The sequence below is a fragment of the Podarcis cretensis genome, assembly GCF_951804945.1.
Source record: "Podarcis cretensis genome assembly, chromosome: 5".
In the NCBI taxonomy this organism is placed as follows: domain Eukaryota; kingdom Metazoa; phylum Chordata; class Lepidosauria; order Squamata; family Lacertidae; genus Podarcis; species Podarcis cretensis.
The window spans coordinates 58,950,225-58,963,456 of NC_137174.1; the positions used below are offsets into that span (position 1 = coordinate 58,950,225).

The 13,232-nt window shown below is 41.0% G+C and overlaps 1 protein-coding gene and 2 long non-coding RNA genes across 6 annotated transcripts in view; 2 read left to right on the top strand and 1 right to left on the bottom strand.

Annotated features, from left to right (window-relative positions):
• Positions 1-13,232, top strand: part of LOC307216861 — a 330,476-nt gene that overhangs the window by 224,904 nt on the left and 92,340 nt on the right. The window lies entirely within an intron of this gene.
• ARMH3 (armadillo like helical domain containing 3) overlaps positions 1-13,232 on the bottom strand; it is a 132,526-nt gene that overhangs the window by 91,399 nt on the left and 27,895 nt on the right. For all 3 annotated transcript variants that reach the window (XM_079977434.1, XM_079977435.1, XM_079977433.1), the window contains exons 9-15: positions 12,749-12,805; positions 11,919-11,962; positions 7,628-7,688; positions 7,346-7,392; positions 6,087-6,162; positions 3,798-3,894; positions 1,252-1,353 (exon numbers count right to left, since the gene is read on the bottom strand). In XM_079977434.1, coding sequence (XP_079833560.1) covers positions 1,252-1,353; positions 3,798-3,894; positions 6,087-6,162; positions 7,346-7,392; positions 7,628-7,688; positions 11,919-11,962; positions 12,749-12,805 — 484 coding nt within the window. The remainder of the gene's footprint in view (positions 1-1,251; positions 1,354-3,797; positions 3,895-6,086; positions 6,163-7,345; positions 7,393-7,627; positions 7,689-11,918; positions 11,963-12,748; positions 12,806-13,232) is intronic.
• Positions 6,064-13,232, top strand: part of LOC307216863 — a 31,637-nt gene continuing 24,468 nt past the window's right edge. For both annotated transcript variants that reach the window (XR_013839347.1, XR_013839348.1), the window contains exon 1: positions 6,064-6,175. This is a non-coding gene — a long non-coding RNA (uncharacterized lncRNA). The remainder of the gene's footprint in view (positions 6,176-13,232) is intronic.

Sequence of the window (13,232 nt, forward strand, 5' to 3'; positions counted from 1 at the left end):
TATGCAGGCAGCGGCTACCTGACTGGAGCTTTCTTCTCCTCTATCTCAAGCCAAGGAAAAGTCAGAACCAGGAAACATTAACAGATAACCCCAAATGAGAGTAACAACTAGGGGAATTAATTCATAAAATGTTAACTAGACTGAGCATTGGTAGAGGGGAGCTAACAATTAATATCCTTAACGGACAGCATTCAATTCTTCAGCCATCTACATGTTAGAAAGATTAACCTAGAACACTAGTTACGCTCTGCTTAAAAAACTGAACAGAGAAAGAATTTAAAAGTAATCTCAAATATTTTTAAAGGGGGGAGTCAATTTAATTGTCTCCTCAGAAGATACATTTTGTTGAATTTAAAAGAACCCAGGCCCAGCTAAAATTGCTGTTGCAGGGTGTTACAAAGGAATTATAACAAAAAGTTGCATTGTGCTGCTTAATGTCTTCACACTTAGCTACATAAACTGTAACGGAAATTTAAAAGGGACCAAATGACTCTAGTCAAGGGTGGGAGGTAAGGAATAGCTACAATTCTCTCTTAAACTCTTCAGGAGATTATTTTTGCATGTTGCCAAAAATGGGACGCTAAGCAAAATGTAGTAGGCTAATGCCAGAAATTCCTAACTTGTGATACAAATGGCCTGCAAAAGGTTAAAATACAGAGGTAAGAAAACATGCCAATGTACAAGGCACTGTGATTTATGAAACCATGATGTAGGCAGACTACCTAAATCCATGCACGACCCAATTATCACCCACTTTATGAAGAAAGTCAAAGCTTCTTGCCCACTCAGCAGAGCCGTCCTTCACCAGCCCACATCAAGCTACCTTTGCCAGTCAGGAAATATGATACACAGAGGTTCATCCAGAGCTCTGTTTTGCACTGCTCCTCTTGGGCACTCTTAGAAATGCCATACTCTATGCATTGAAGCCTCTGCCGCCTCCCTCAATATAGCTGAAAATTGGATGCGCTTTGCCTCATAGGGAGGGCATGCTGAGACTCCTCCGGCAGTTATGAACTACAGTTTTCTTATTCTATATTTGGTTTCCCTCCCTTCAGCACCAGGGCTCCCTAGTATCCAGTAATTGCCATCTGGCAATGAGAAACCAGCTCATTCTCTCAGCGTGAACCACTTTCATCTCCACGGGGAGTCCAGGTAGATTTTTGTATACAGACCAACTAGCAACATCCCCTCCCCCCCCCCACCCTCCAGCAAATTTCTGAAATGTAAAGCTGTGTCAACACAAATGCTTACCTTTGGTGTCCTGCATTACAATGGAGCTGTACTTTAAGAAAGTTATCAGCAGGTTGCTGGTCTGCACGTCGGCATCCAGAGGCAGCTCCACGGTGCTTATAACTAGGAAAGGTCAGATAAGATTTGCTAATCACCAGCACAAAGTTTCGAAAGCTCTCCCAGTGGAGGTAAAGAGGATGCCTCTGTTATGGAAACATCCAGTCTTACAGGTATTTCTGTTCATAACTTTCTATAGTCCCAGGCAGTACCACTGCCAATCCTGATGTCAATAAAAAATAATGTTCATTGGTTCAACTCCCCACTTCCGCAATGTGGTAAGACCATCCACAACCAACGCCACAGGAAATACTCCAATAAAAGCACATTTTTGTAGTGCTTTTGCCACCCTGCTTAATATCCTATTCTGCAGGCATGGCCCTAACTCACACTTGGCTAACCTGTAGCTCTCCAGTTGTTGTAGGTCAGACATGTGCAACCTGTCGACTGCGATCGACCAGTAGATCACGGGAGTGATCCTGGTGAATTGCAGGATTAAATAAAGGAATGTTGCTGCCCCCCCCCAGCACTGGATCCTGCTGCCACGGCCTGATCGTGGGGGCAGGGGGTGGTGACATTCCTTGCCTGATCACTTGCCGCCTGGCCCGGCTGCAGCAGCGGCCCTGGCACTGGGTCCCTCTGACAACTGGGGGGGCGGGCAGGCACAATTGGGATCTGCATCAGCTGCGCGACTCCCTTTGACAGGGGGGAAGGGAGGCAGGCGAGACCGGGATCCAAATCAGCTGCACGGCTCCTTTTGATGGGGGGGGAGGGGGGAGGGATTGGGATCCGCATCAACTTTTCTGGGACACCCAAAGAGAAATCATGAGAATATGACAGTTTCAGAGAGGTCAGCCCAGTTATGTAACTTGTCCAGTAGGTCATTCCTCCACATTTAACAGGCAAGAAAGCTGTTCTCAGCTCACTGCTAACAGGGCCCTCAGCTCAGCTGTTCCCTCTACCATCAGAACTATACAACCTCCCCATAGTAGCACTAATCCACTCAGTGATTTAACTAATATGTATTCAACAACTATAATGGATCTTTCTGGAGCTGCTATGATGCACACCGTGAATGAATATTTAACAGCAGCCAGCAAAATCAGCACTTAGGATAACCATGGTGACAGTCACCTTAGACACAGTTCACACAAAAGCAGGAAAAGGTAGGTCATTTTCTTTTCTTTTCTTTTCTTTTCTAATCACTGTGCAGAAAGTTACTATTTATCATAGCTCAACCCCTGCAGCCTTGACCCTTTCATGAAAGAAAGCGTGGGTTTTTTATTTTTTTTAAAAATTGAAAATGGTATTTAGTCCATGTCACAAGCAAGATGCAGAGGAAGTGGTTTCGGACTGTAAGCCTGTTTGCAAACTCCAGTTGCTGGTAAAGAACCCAGAACTACATGGGCTGGGGGGCTTAACAAAATCCTTTTGAGGCAAACCAAAAGGAAAAGTGACCTTCCACTTTGAAGTAGTATACTGCCAATTGTGAGTCAATGATTACTAAATTGCAAGGCCTGAGGAGGTGGAGTAATCCTGGCATGCTTAAAAAAAAAATTAAAAAAGAATGAGCCAGAAATCTTGGGAGCAAAGCAAACTCATGCTCATGATTACTAAAAGGACAAAGGAGAAATAAAAAGCAACAGTGAGAAAGACCTTTAATGATGCAGGTCAAGATTAAAATTACTCTACTATTGTTAATCAACCTCCCAGCAGTAGGAAGGCGGCGCTCACTATGCCTGTCTGCAGCCGTCTGTGAAAGACAGAGAGAGATGAAGGTAAGCACAAATTCTGCCTGCTGTATATTTAAAAAAAAGTGTGTGGGCGGATACATTTGCAGTGAACAATTTGAAAGAAAGCCTAAGCAGTTCCCAACCCTCAGCATCATATGGAATACATATGCAGAGGTAGAAGACATGATTTTTTTTAAATGGAGGCTTTTGATATCCATGGCAACCAAGAAGAATTTATCCTCCCAGAGAAGAATGCTCTTCTGCTAGGATATCGGAGTGACCTGAATAGCAGCGACAAGAGGGTAACACACACTGCTCTCACCCAGAGATGCCTACAAACTGAGCTCTATTCAAGCCCTTCACATTCTGCCATTAAACCATCTGTGACGCATAAAGAAGTCAGCACACACACATACACAGGGAAACCGTGAGGTCCAGTATAGACAATTGATGCTATTTTCCCCAGGATAACTACCCACAACTTTGCCCATGCAACTGTGTATTGTCCTCCTGTTTACCAAGGACAACTGCCTTCCCACATCATAAAAACAGATCCAGGGGAAATCTCATTTGGGGTCAGTTTATGATCCAGCCACATGAAGCTATCATGCTGTGATTCATTCTTACACTTGGTGGGGTTTCAGATGCATTGAAAACCTTGGCTTTGAACTACAAAAGCTTAAGTTTTCTCTGGACAAAGTGAGGACAATTGCTATGTTTCCCAGGGTATAAACACATCAAGATGCAGGCAACTGGAGCATATGTAGAAGAGCTCACCGTCAGAAGAAGGTGGTGTGGTTCCAAGAGGAGTGACTGGAGTTGTCGGAGTCGTTGGGCTTACTGGCATGGTCACCAAACCAATTTCAGGATGACTCTAGGAACCAAACACATGTAGATCAGTTCTGTTCCACGTGGCCCATACCGTACTACGTAAGTTTTGTTTGCTGCACCCTCATTCCAAGCTCAGCATTGTTGATAAACCTGATGAGACCTACAATACCTACAGAAATCTGTGAGTTGGTGTTTGTAATAGAAAAACTTGGAAAGTGCCCCCATTCAGCCTTTCACTATTTTGTAACAATTGAATTGACAGCACCATTTGGGGGACGTTCTCTTTCTCACACCCTCCAAAATACAGACTTGCTGCTGAAGCAGCATTTTCCTCCTGTCCTTATAGTTCTTATCTTAATGTATTTCTCCTTAAAGAGCAAGTCAATGCATTATGTTGCTACCCAGCTGCTTAACCCAGGTGCTTCCAGAGGACAGGGCTACATAAATAATAATGTAGTTACAGATTTCCCCTGCCTTCTTCTACTAGTTCTTCTCTGCATTTCATCTCAGCCAGCAGCCCCCTCCCCCCCAATCTAATTTCTGATTTAACTTTATTCTCCATAGGGTTCCATTTGTATCACTGGCATTCAGGAGAACAGGCAAGGTTTCATACTATTCTATTTCATATCCAACAGTGAAGTAATGAAGTCTGTTTCAGAGTACGCCTTTTGTATCAATGCATCTTCAAATGTTCTCTCGGCAACAAGCAGAGCAATGATTTGAAATGTGTTCTAGAACTACCAATCTGCTTTTAACTGCACAATGTTTCGTGGAAGTTCACATAGGGGTCTGCCATGGCAGAGATCTAGAAAGTCTGGTTTATTAATGGGCTCTTACCAGCCCGTTTTGTAAGAGAGCACATCGTCAATGGTTGTAGACTCAATTTCAGAAAGCCATCTCTGGGGCAAGCTTTGAAACATACAGCCCATTAAAAATATTACAGGCAAGCAACTCTATTTCCATGCAATAAAACGATTGCATGCTGCTATAATAAGGTTTTATAACTCCCGAGCCAGCTAAGGGATAACAGCACCACCTAGCACCTCATTTCTGGCACCTCATTTCTAAAACACATCTATCAATGTAATTTTGTGCATGGTACAACAACTCCCCAATAGCTAGACCAACATATATCCTCCCTGTTTAGCTCTGCTCTATAGTCTCCAGCCTGTGCACATATGCAGTATGAGCAAAACAACTTAAACACATATGAATTACACAAATTTTAGCTGTGGTTCCAATACCAGCAAACACACATGAAAAGTAGCCCTGTTCTGTATGCTAACACACACAGACACACCCAATTGATACAAACTTAATTAAATAAAATACCACTACATTTACTGCACTCCAGAACAGAAGCCAATCCTGCAAGAAGTGCACAAGCAGAAAAATTAAAACTCAGCTTTTCACAAAAGCCAACATGCAGAAGCCAAAACATATGCAGCTCTAGAGAAGATTACAAGAGCACAAACCAAGGAGCAGTGATGACTGGAAATGCCACAGCCATGCCAGTAACCTTTAAATCAGGTGAGAGGGCAGAAGGCTTTTTACTACTGGTTGATTAAATAAAAAAGAATGGCCAGAGATTGAAAGCAACATTCAAAAGACCTTATGAGTAGGAAAAAAGTATAGCGCAGTTTTCGACTCAGAACAATTTAGTACCCTTAAATCTAGGGGACCAAAGCAATTTCTACCTTCCCAGGCCCAACTGAGCTAAAGCTTTCTTGTTTCAGGACTAGCTATCCTTGCCTGCAGAGTGTTGATTCCCACCAATGTACACTTAACCTGAGGAAGACTAGGATAAAAGAAGAGTCATTTGGTATGCAAATAATGCACAAACAATCCTCCAGTTTTAAACTAGCTTGAAGCATCCTTCCTCACTTGGTAGTCGCCAGGGACCTATCACATCTTGCTTCAGTAACAAACTTGCTTTCAGTAAAAAACTAGTCTGAATCTCACCCTCAGGGCTCAGAGTCCGTACAGTACTCAGATGGGGGGGGGGGGCGTAACAGAAAGAAACAAATAAGCACTGTGCATTTGTTCCCTAAGCCATCAAATTCAGAAGAAAGCCTGCTTCTTGTGGCAGACCACCAAGTGAACAAACCATTGTGGCAGAACATCACATCTGACAAAAGGCAGGAAGAGCTCCAAGGTCCATTGGCACTGCTATCTCCAGCATGGTGAAACTATTTTAGTTTGCATTCCAGTCCAGAAAAAGGAATTTCATCCCACCTGTGCCAACACAGTGATGAAGTTTCGGTTCAAGTGAACAGCTTCATAAAGAGCCAAAAGGATAGCCTCATTGGTTCTACAAAAAGAATGTAAGAGAAAAAGATGTGCTGCAGTAAATGAGTGTAAAATAATGGGTCACTTCCCCCGCCCTTACTACCCAGCAACTTTGGATACCCAGAATGATAAACAAAGACATATTTATATTATAAAGCTGGGTCCCTCAAAAACCCACCCCCTCACACACATAAACAAATCTCACTACAGCCAACCAAAGACAACCAACCTCTCTTACCACCAAGGAAGCATAACAAGCGAATAGAAAGAGAACCCACACAAGTGACGCTGACACAAAACCACACACATACACTAAGCAGAATAATAGAAGCATCGCCACCCCACCCCACACACCATTCCCCCCTCCCCCTCTTTTCTTCCCAGTCTAATACTGCATGCAACACTAATGTATCACAACAAATGTAACTGATCTGTAGAAAACACAACTTGAAAAAATGTATTTTTGTAATCTAAGAAATCTTTAATGAAAATTATTTTTAAAAGAAAAAAAAGCTGGGTCCCTGCAGGGTATTCCACACACACACACACCCCCGGACTTCCAAACCCACTAGACACCTAGCAAAAATCTACACATACCCCATATGCATTGATAGAAGGTAACTTTTACTTTATACAAATGTAGTCGACCACCCCAATTTATTGCAGCACTTAACATTTATTTATTGCACTTCACATATAGCACCCTGCTCTAGTTATCCCCAGCCCCCAAAAAGAAGGAAGGAATATTAAGGACAAAGGAAAGATCCTAGCATCTACAACCAACTGGTCAACTTGAAGCACATAGGGTAGGTATGGCCCCAGAAGGTTGCAGGCATCAACAATGGTTTTGTTTGCTTGACTGTGGCAAAATTTCTGATGTGGTCATCAGTGCCAAATAATTTACTTGTATCTGCTCAAAAACATGGATATCCAAATGCCATGTATGGTAACTCCTCCTTCCTATTTGCCCCCATTTCCATTCCAGTTTCAGTGCGTAAGAATAGAAATGCCAAACCCTAACCATCTGACTAAAGCTTCTGCTAATTCACTCATGTACCAGACTGCCTGCTGCCATCTCTAGTACTGGCTGCTGAGCTAGAGTTAAATTTCTCTTGCTTTATATTTTTAAGTTAAATGTCAGCAATGGATAGCATTTTATACTCCTCAATCAAAACAGCAAATTGCTATCTGCTGGGTGCACTTACTGAACGGAGATTTTCTCATCTGCATCAGCTATGAACATGCTGCCCACCTGTGGAAATAAGCAATATTGCACAGCATTAGGATCTATAGAAATTTTCCCTCAAGCTGAGCAGGCACACAATTCTTAAAGTAAAATGGGCACTATATATTTTCAGGGGAGCCAGAGTCATAACCTAATGTAGCATATATAAGAAAATCATTTTCATTTTCTTTTACAAGCATTGGACTGGGCCCCTGGCACAGCAAACACTGACCAGCAAAACACACACACACACACCCCTTACCATGTTAGTCAACGCTGAGAAAAAGCCACTCTGGTGTTCTTCTTCCTTGTCTTTATACTGCCTAAAAAAAGAGGACAGCAACAGATAGATCAAGCCATGATGCTGCCAACCTAGGTGTGCAAAAAAGATTTGACTCAAATTCTTAACAGTATTTAAAGAAAAGAGTAATAGTTAGCTTTCGCCCACTTCCTATTTTTTTTTTTTTTATAAATATTTATTGAGATTTTTTAAAATACAAAATGCAAAAATAATAAACAATATAACATGGATCATAACACATTTTTCAGAACTTCTTTGGACTCCCTCGCGTCTCCCACTCCCACTTACATCGTTGTAAATTTTTTCCAGCAATTTATCATCTTGTTTATATTCTTAAATTTTATTCAGTTAATTTAATCTATTCTCCACAAATTTATGTTTCCCTCAATCTCACTTATCGTCAAGTTCAATCTAATTCAGTGGTAGGCAATTATTTATGATCTAGCATCCTTCTTAGCATTCAACCAAATTACAATACTTTTGTAGATAAATCTTGAATTTCTTCCAGTCTTCTTCAACCCTCTCTTCTCCCAGGTCTCGGATTCTGCCAGTCATCTCGGCCAGTTGCATATAGTCCATCAGCTGCATCTGCCATTCTTCCAGTGTGGGTAGATCTTGAGTTTTCCAGCTCTTGGCAATGAGTATCCTTGCTGCCGTTGTTGCATACATAAAAAATGTTCGGTCCTTCTTTAACACCTTCTGGCCGACAATGCCCAGAAGGAAGGCCTCTGGTTTCTTAGTAAAGGTATACTTAAATACCTTTTTCAACTCATTATAAATCATTTCCCAGAAGGCCTTCACTCTAGGGCAAGTCCACCAGAGGTGAAAGAATGTTCCTTCATGTTCTTTACATTTCCAACATTTATTATCAGACAAATGGTATATTTTGGCAAGTTTAACTGGGGTCATGTACCATCTATATATCATTTTCATTACATTTTCCTTCAAAGCATTACATGCAGTGAAGTTCAGCCCAGTGGTCCACAACCTTTCCCAGTCCTCAAACATAATATTATGCCCAATATCCTGAGCCCACTTTATCATAACCGATTTAACCATTTCGTCTTGTGTATTCCATTTCAGCAGCAAGTTATACATTCTTGATAAAACCTTAGTTTTTGGCTCTAACAATTCTGTTTCCAACTTCGATTTCTCCACCTGGAACCCTAACTTTTTGTCATTTTTAAAAACTTCTTTAATCTGAGCGTAATGTAACCAGTCTCGCACTTTATCCTTCATTTTCTCCAAACTCTGCAATTTCCAATTGTCTCCATCTTTTTCTAATATTTCCCAATATTTTGGCCAGTTGGCCTCCATATTGAGTCTTTTTCGGGCCTTAGCTTCCAGAGGTGAAAGCCACCTCGGAGTTTTATTTTCCAATAAGTCTTTGTATTTTGTCCAGACTTTAAAAACTGCTTTCCTGACAATATGGTTCTTAAAGACCTTATTAATCTTAACCTTATCGTACCATAGATATGCATGCCAACCAAAGGCATTATTAAACCCTTCCAAGTCCAATACGTCAGTGTCCTCAAGAAGTAGCCAGTCTTTTAGCCAGCAAAAGGCTGCGGCTTCATAATACAACTTTAGGTCTGGCAGGGCAAAGCCCCCTCTTTCTTTCGCATCAGTTAGTATCTTGAACTTAATTCTGGGCTTTTTGCCCTGCCAGACAAATCTAGATATATCTCTCTGCCACTTCCGGAAACACTCTGTCTTGTCCACAATCTGCAATGTTTGAAACAAAAACAACATCTTTGGCAATACATTCATCTTAACAGCAGCGATTCGGCCTAACAGAGAAAGCTTCAATTTTGTCCAGCTATCCAAATCTCTCTTAATTTCAGACCAACATTTTTCATAATTATCCTTAAATAGACTCAGATTTTTTGCTGTTATGTTTACCCCTAGGTACTTTACTTTTTTAACCACAGTTAGTTCCGTTTCTCTCTGAAACTGTTCCGACTCTACATCTGTCAGATTTTTCCCCAACACCTTAGTTTTCTGTTTATTTAGTTTAAATCCTGCCACCCGACCAAAATCTTGAATCAGTTGTAATACTCTTTTTGTACTAGATTCTGGCTCCTGCAGAGTCAAAACTAGGTCATCTGCAAAAGCTTTAAGTTTATATTGTTTCGCTCCGACCTGGATCCCTTCCACCAACCGGTCCCCTCTAATCATATTCAAGAGCACCTCCAGAACTGATATAAATAACAAAGGGGAAATCGGGCAGCCTTGTCGTGTTCCTTTTTCAATTTTAAACTCTTCAGTGACCACATTGTTTACTATCAATTTAGCCTTTTGTTCTGAATATATTGCATCAATCCCATTCTCAAAACCCCGACCCACTCCCATTTCTTTTAAATTTCCCTTCATAAATTTCCAAGAGATATTATCAAAGGCCTTCTCCGCATCTATAAAGATTAACACTGCTTTTGTATTTATATCAATTTGCAAAAGTTCCAAAATGTCAATAATGTTCCTTGTATTAGCAAACATGTGTCTACCTGGGAGAAAGCCTGCCTGATCTTTATGAATTACTTCATTTAGAACTTTTTTAAATCTACTTGCCAAAACATCTGCAAAAATTTTGTAATCCACATTTAAAAGGGAGATGGGACGGTAGTTCTTAAGTTGTGTCTTTTCAGCTTCCGATTTTGGTATCAATGTGATGAAAGCTTCCTTCCACGATTCCGGCGCCCTCCTCCCCTCCATAATTTCATTGCTAACCTCCATCAGTGGTTGAATCAAATGGTCTTTTAATATCTTATAATACTTGGAGGTTAGCCCGTCTGGCCCTGGAGATTTGCCCGGTTTCATGTTTTGAATGGCTTGTTCAATTTCTTGACATGTTATTTTACTGTTCAGGAGAGATCTATTTTCTTGTGACAGCCTTTTAAGTCCATTTTTCTCCAAAAATTGTTTTATCTCATCCTCATTCTGCGGCCCTTGAGTATATAATTTTTTGAAGTATTTCTGGAAACACTTTCTGATCTCCGTGGGGTTCTGAATGTTTCTTCCTTCAATTTCCAAATTTGTAACTGTATTCAATTTTTGTCTCTTCTTCAACTGCCAAGCTAGCAGTTTCCCACATTTGTTTGCCGATTCAAAAGTTTTTTGTTTCATTAATTTAATCTTCCACTCTATTTCCTGATTTATCAGTTTAGAATATTGTGCTTGATAGAGTTTGATTTCTCTCAAGATCGGCAGGGACTTCGGGTTTGATCTTAACTTCTTCTCCAATTCTTTTATTTTCTCCAAAATCTTATCTTTTCTATCATTTTGTTTCCTCTTCCTTGCCACGTTCTGTTGTATCAAGAACCCCCTCATCACAGCTTTACTTGCATCCCAAATAATTCTTTTTTCCACCGCAGTGTTCATATTTATCTCAAAGTAATCCTTCAATGCTTTCTGGGCCTTCTTAGTAATCTCCTGATCTCTGAACAGATTGTCATTCATCTTCCATCTAAAGGAGCCAGTTGGTAATAGTATCATATCCATTTTCAGTGCATTATGGTCGGAGCAGGTTTTTGGGCAGATTTCCACCTTTCTGACCTTCGGTGCCAGACCTCTAGTTATCCATATTTGGTCGATTCTTGTCCAAGTCAGCTGAGCTTCAGAGAAGAATGTTCCTTCTTTTCCCAAGGGATTCTTCGTTCTCCAAATATCTATCCAGTCCATATTGTCAGTCATTTCAAAAAAGGTCTTTGGTAGTCTGCCATCTTTAGCGCCCACTTCCTATTTTCAAAGGGTGCCTTCCAACTCTACAATTCTATTATTCTAAGTAACTGATCCCACATCAGAGCTCATATGTGGACATTAGATGAGGTGAATAACAAAGCTGATCCACTCTAATCATTTCTATATGGTTAGATATTTGTTTATTTCAAAAGTCCTATAACCAAAATAGATTTTCTGTCAGAAGCAATACACAGCAATTCACTTAGCCTTCTATCAGTGGTGGAGCAGAAGATGTTACAGACAGTTCACAAAAAGGTACAGCCAATGGCAATTAAAGGAAGAAGAAAGTAAATGCAATCCTGGCAGTTCCCCTGTGAAACCAAACCTCTACTACGCAAGGCCAAAAACAGATTTACTGATTGGAATGACAGCAGGAATACAACTTCTCAAAGATCTAGACATTTTCAGGCAGCCGAAGCAAGCTGCTGACAGGCACATCAGCAAGTTTTCTCAGAAGGGGATGCTAACTGCTTTTGCTGCTGTAAAAAAAAAGATATGCCTTAACTTGACTTACCGGTTGTATTCTGATAAAGCCTGAGCAACTACAAGACCCATTCCCTGTAAAAACAGAGCAAGATGTTGAGTTCTACTCCCTACAGTTACAGCCACACAGCAAGTGCAGAGCAGAGACAGAGCCCTTTGCCCCCCAAAAGCTTATTCTCCAATAATTTATAGCACTAGATCCATATAAGCTACAGGGATCAGGCTTCTGTCATTATCTGACAAGGTCATACTGCATGTCCCTCTCGATGTAAGACTCATTTCAAGTAAGCCAGTCTTTTGCAGTGGTAAGAATATCAGATTAGGACTGGAAGGCCCAGGTTCAAATCACTATGCAACCTTGAAGCTCACTGGGGGGCAACAGCACTCCCCTCCCCCCCGGGCTTAATTTATTTTACAGGTTGCTGAAGGTATAAAATTATGGTGGGAAGAGAGCTATGTATGCTGCCTTGGGTACTCTGGAAGAAAGGCAAGATATGAAAATAATGGAACTAAAATTCTGTATTACCAGTTCTACAGGTGGAGGCAAAAGCTATGTCCCCAAATTAGGACTATACCCTTTGGCAGGAAAAACATGTGGAGGCTTCACATTGCTACAGATCCCATTAATTTCTCATTCAAAGATTTTTTTGTTTCTTCATTAAATATTTTATTGCATTACTTATATCATAGATTTATTCCTCTCTCATACACTGTGGAATACTTCAGTCATGATCATGGAAATCAGAGCTTCGGAAAATGTCTTGGGATTTAAAAAAAAAATAATTCAGTTCAGCTCCTTGTTGTATTCCTAGTCCTCTGGATAATGTGCAATACTCACAGCACATAATCCATCATACTCACATTGAGGGTGGCCTCATCATCTATGATGGACAGCTTCACTATATAAGGATTCACAGACTGTAGTGGGAAGAAGGAAAGTCATGGGTTATCATGGGTTAGCTTAGTGACTCAGCAAAGCCAACACAGCTTCATGAAAAGCTCTTGCCCGTCTTATGATGCCAGGGGACACACGTGCCTGTCAATTTAAACCACAAGACTCTAGGTCCACTCCTCCTTTCAGTGCAGTAGCCTCACATACAAATGAGAGCCCCTCCAAGATACTGAGAGTCATGGTCACATTTTACACATTAGCCTTCATTATTTCAATGGTTAGGGAAACAGTAAACAAGCCAATATATTCAATACTGCATCCATCTAGTGCCAGTGTCCATCAGTATAGCAGTTTTCTATGCTCCTGGTTGAACAGCGTTCTAAATAAAGAGGTACCCATGTCTCATACATACATACCCACCATGCAACACTCATTATAGAGAGTGTCTAGCAC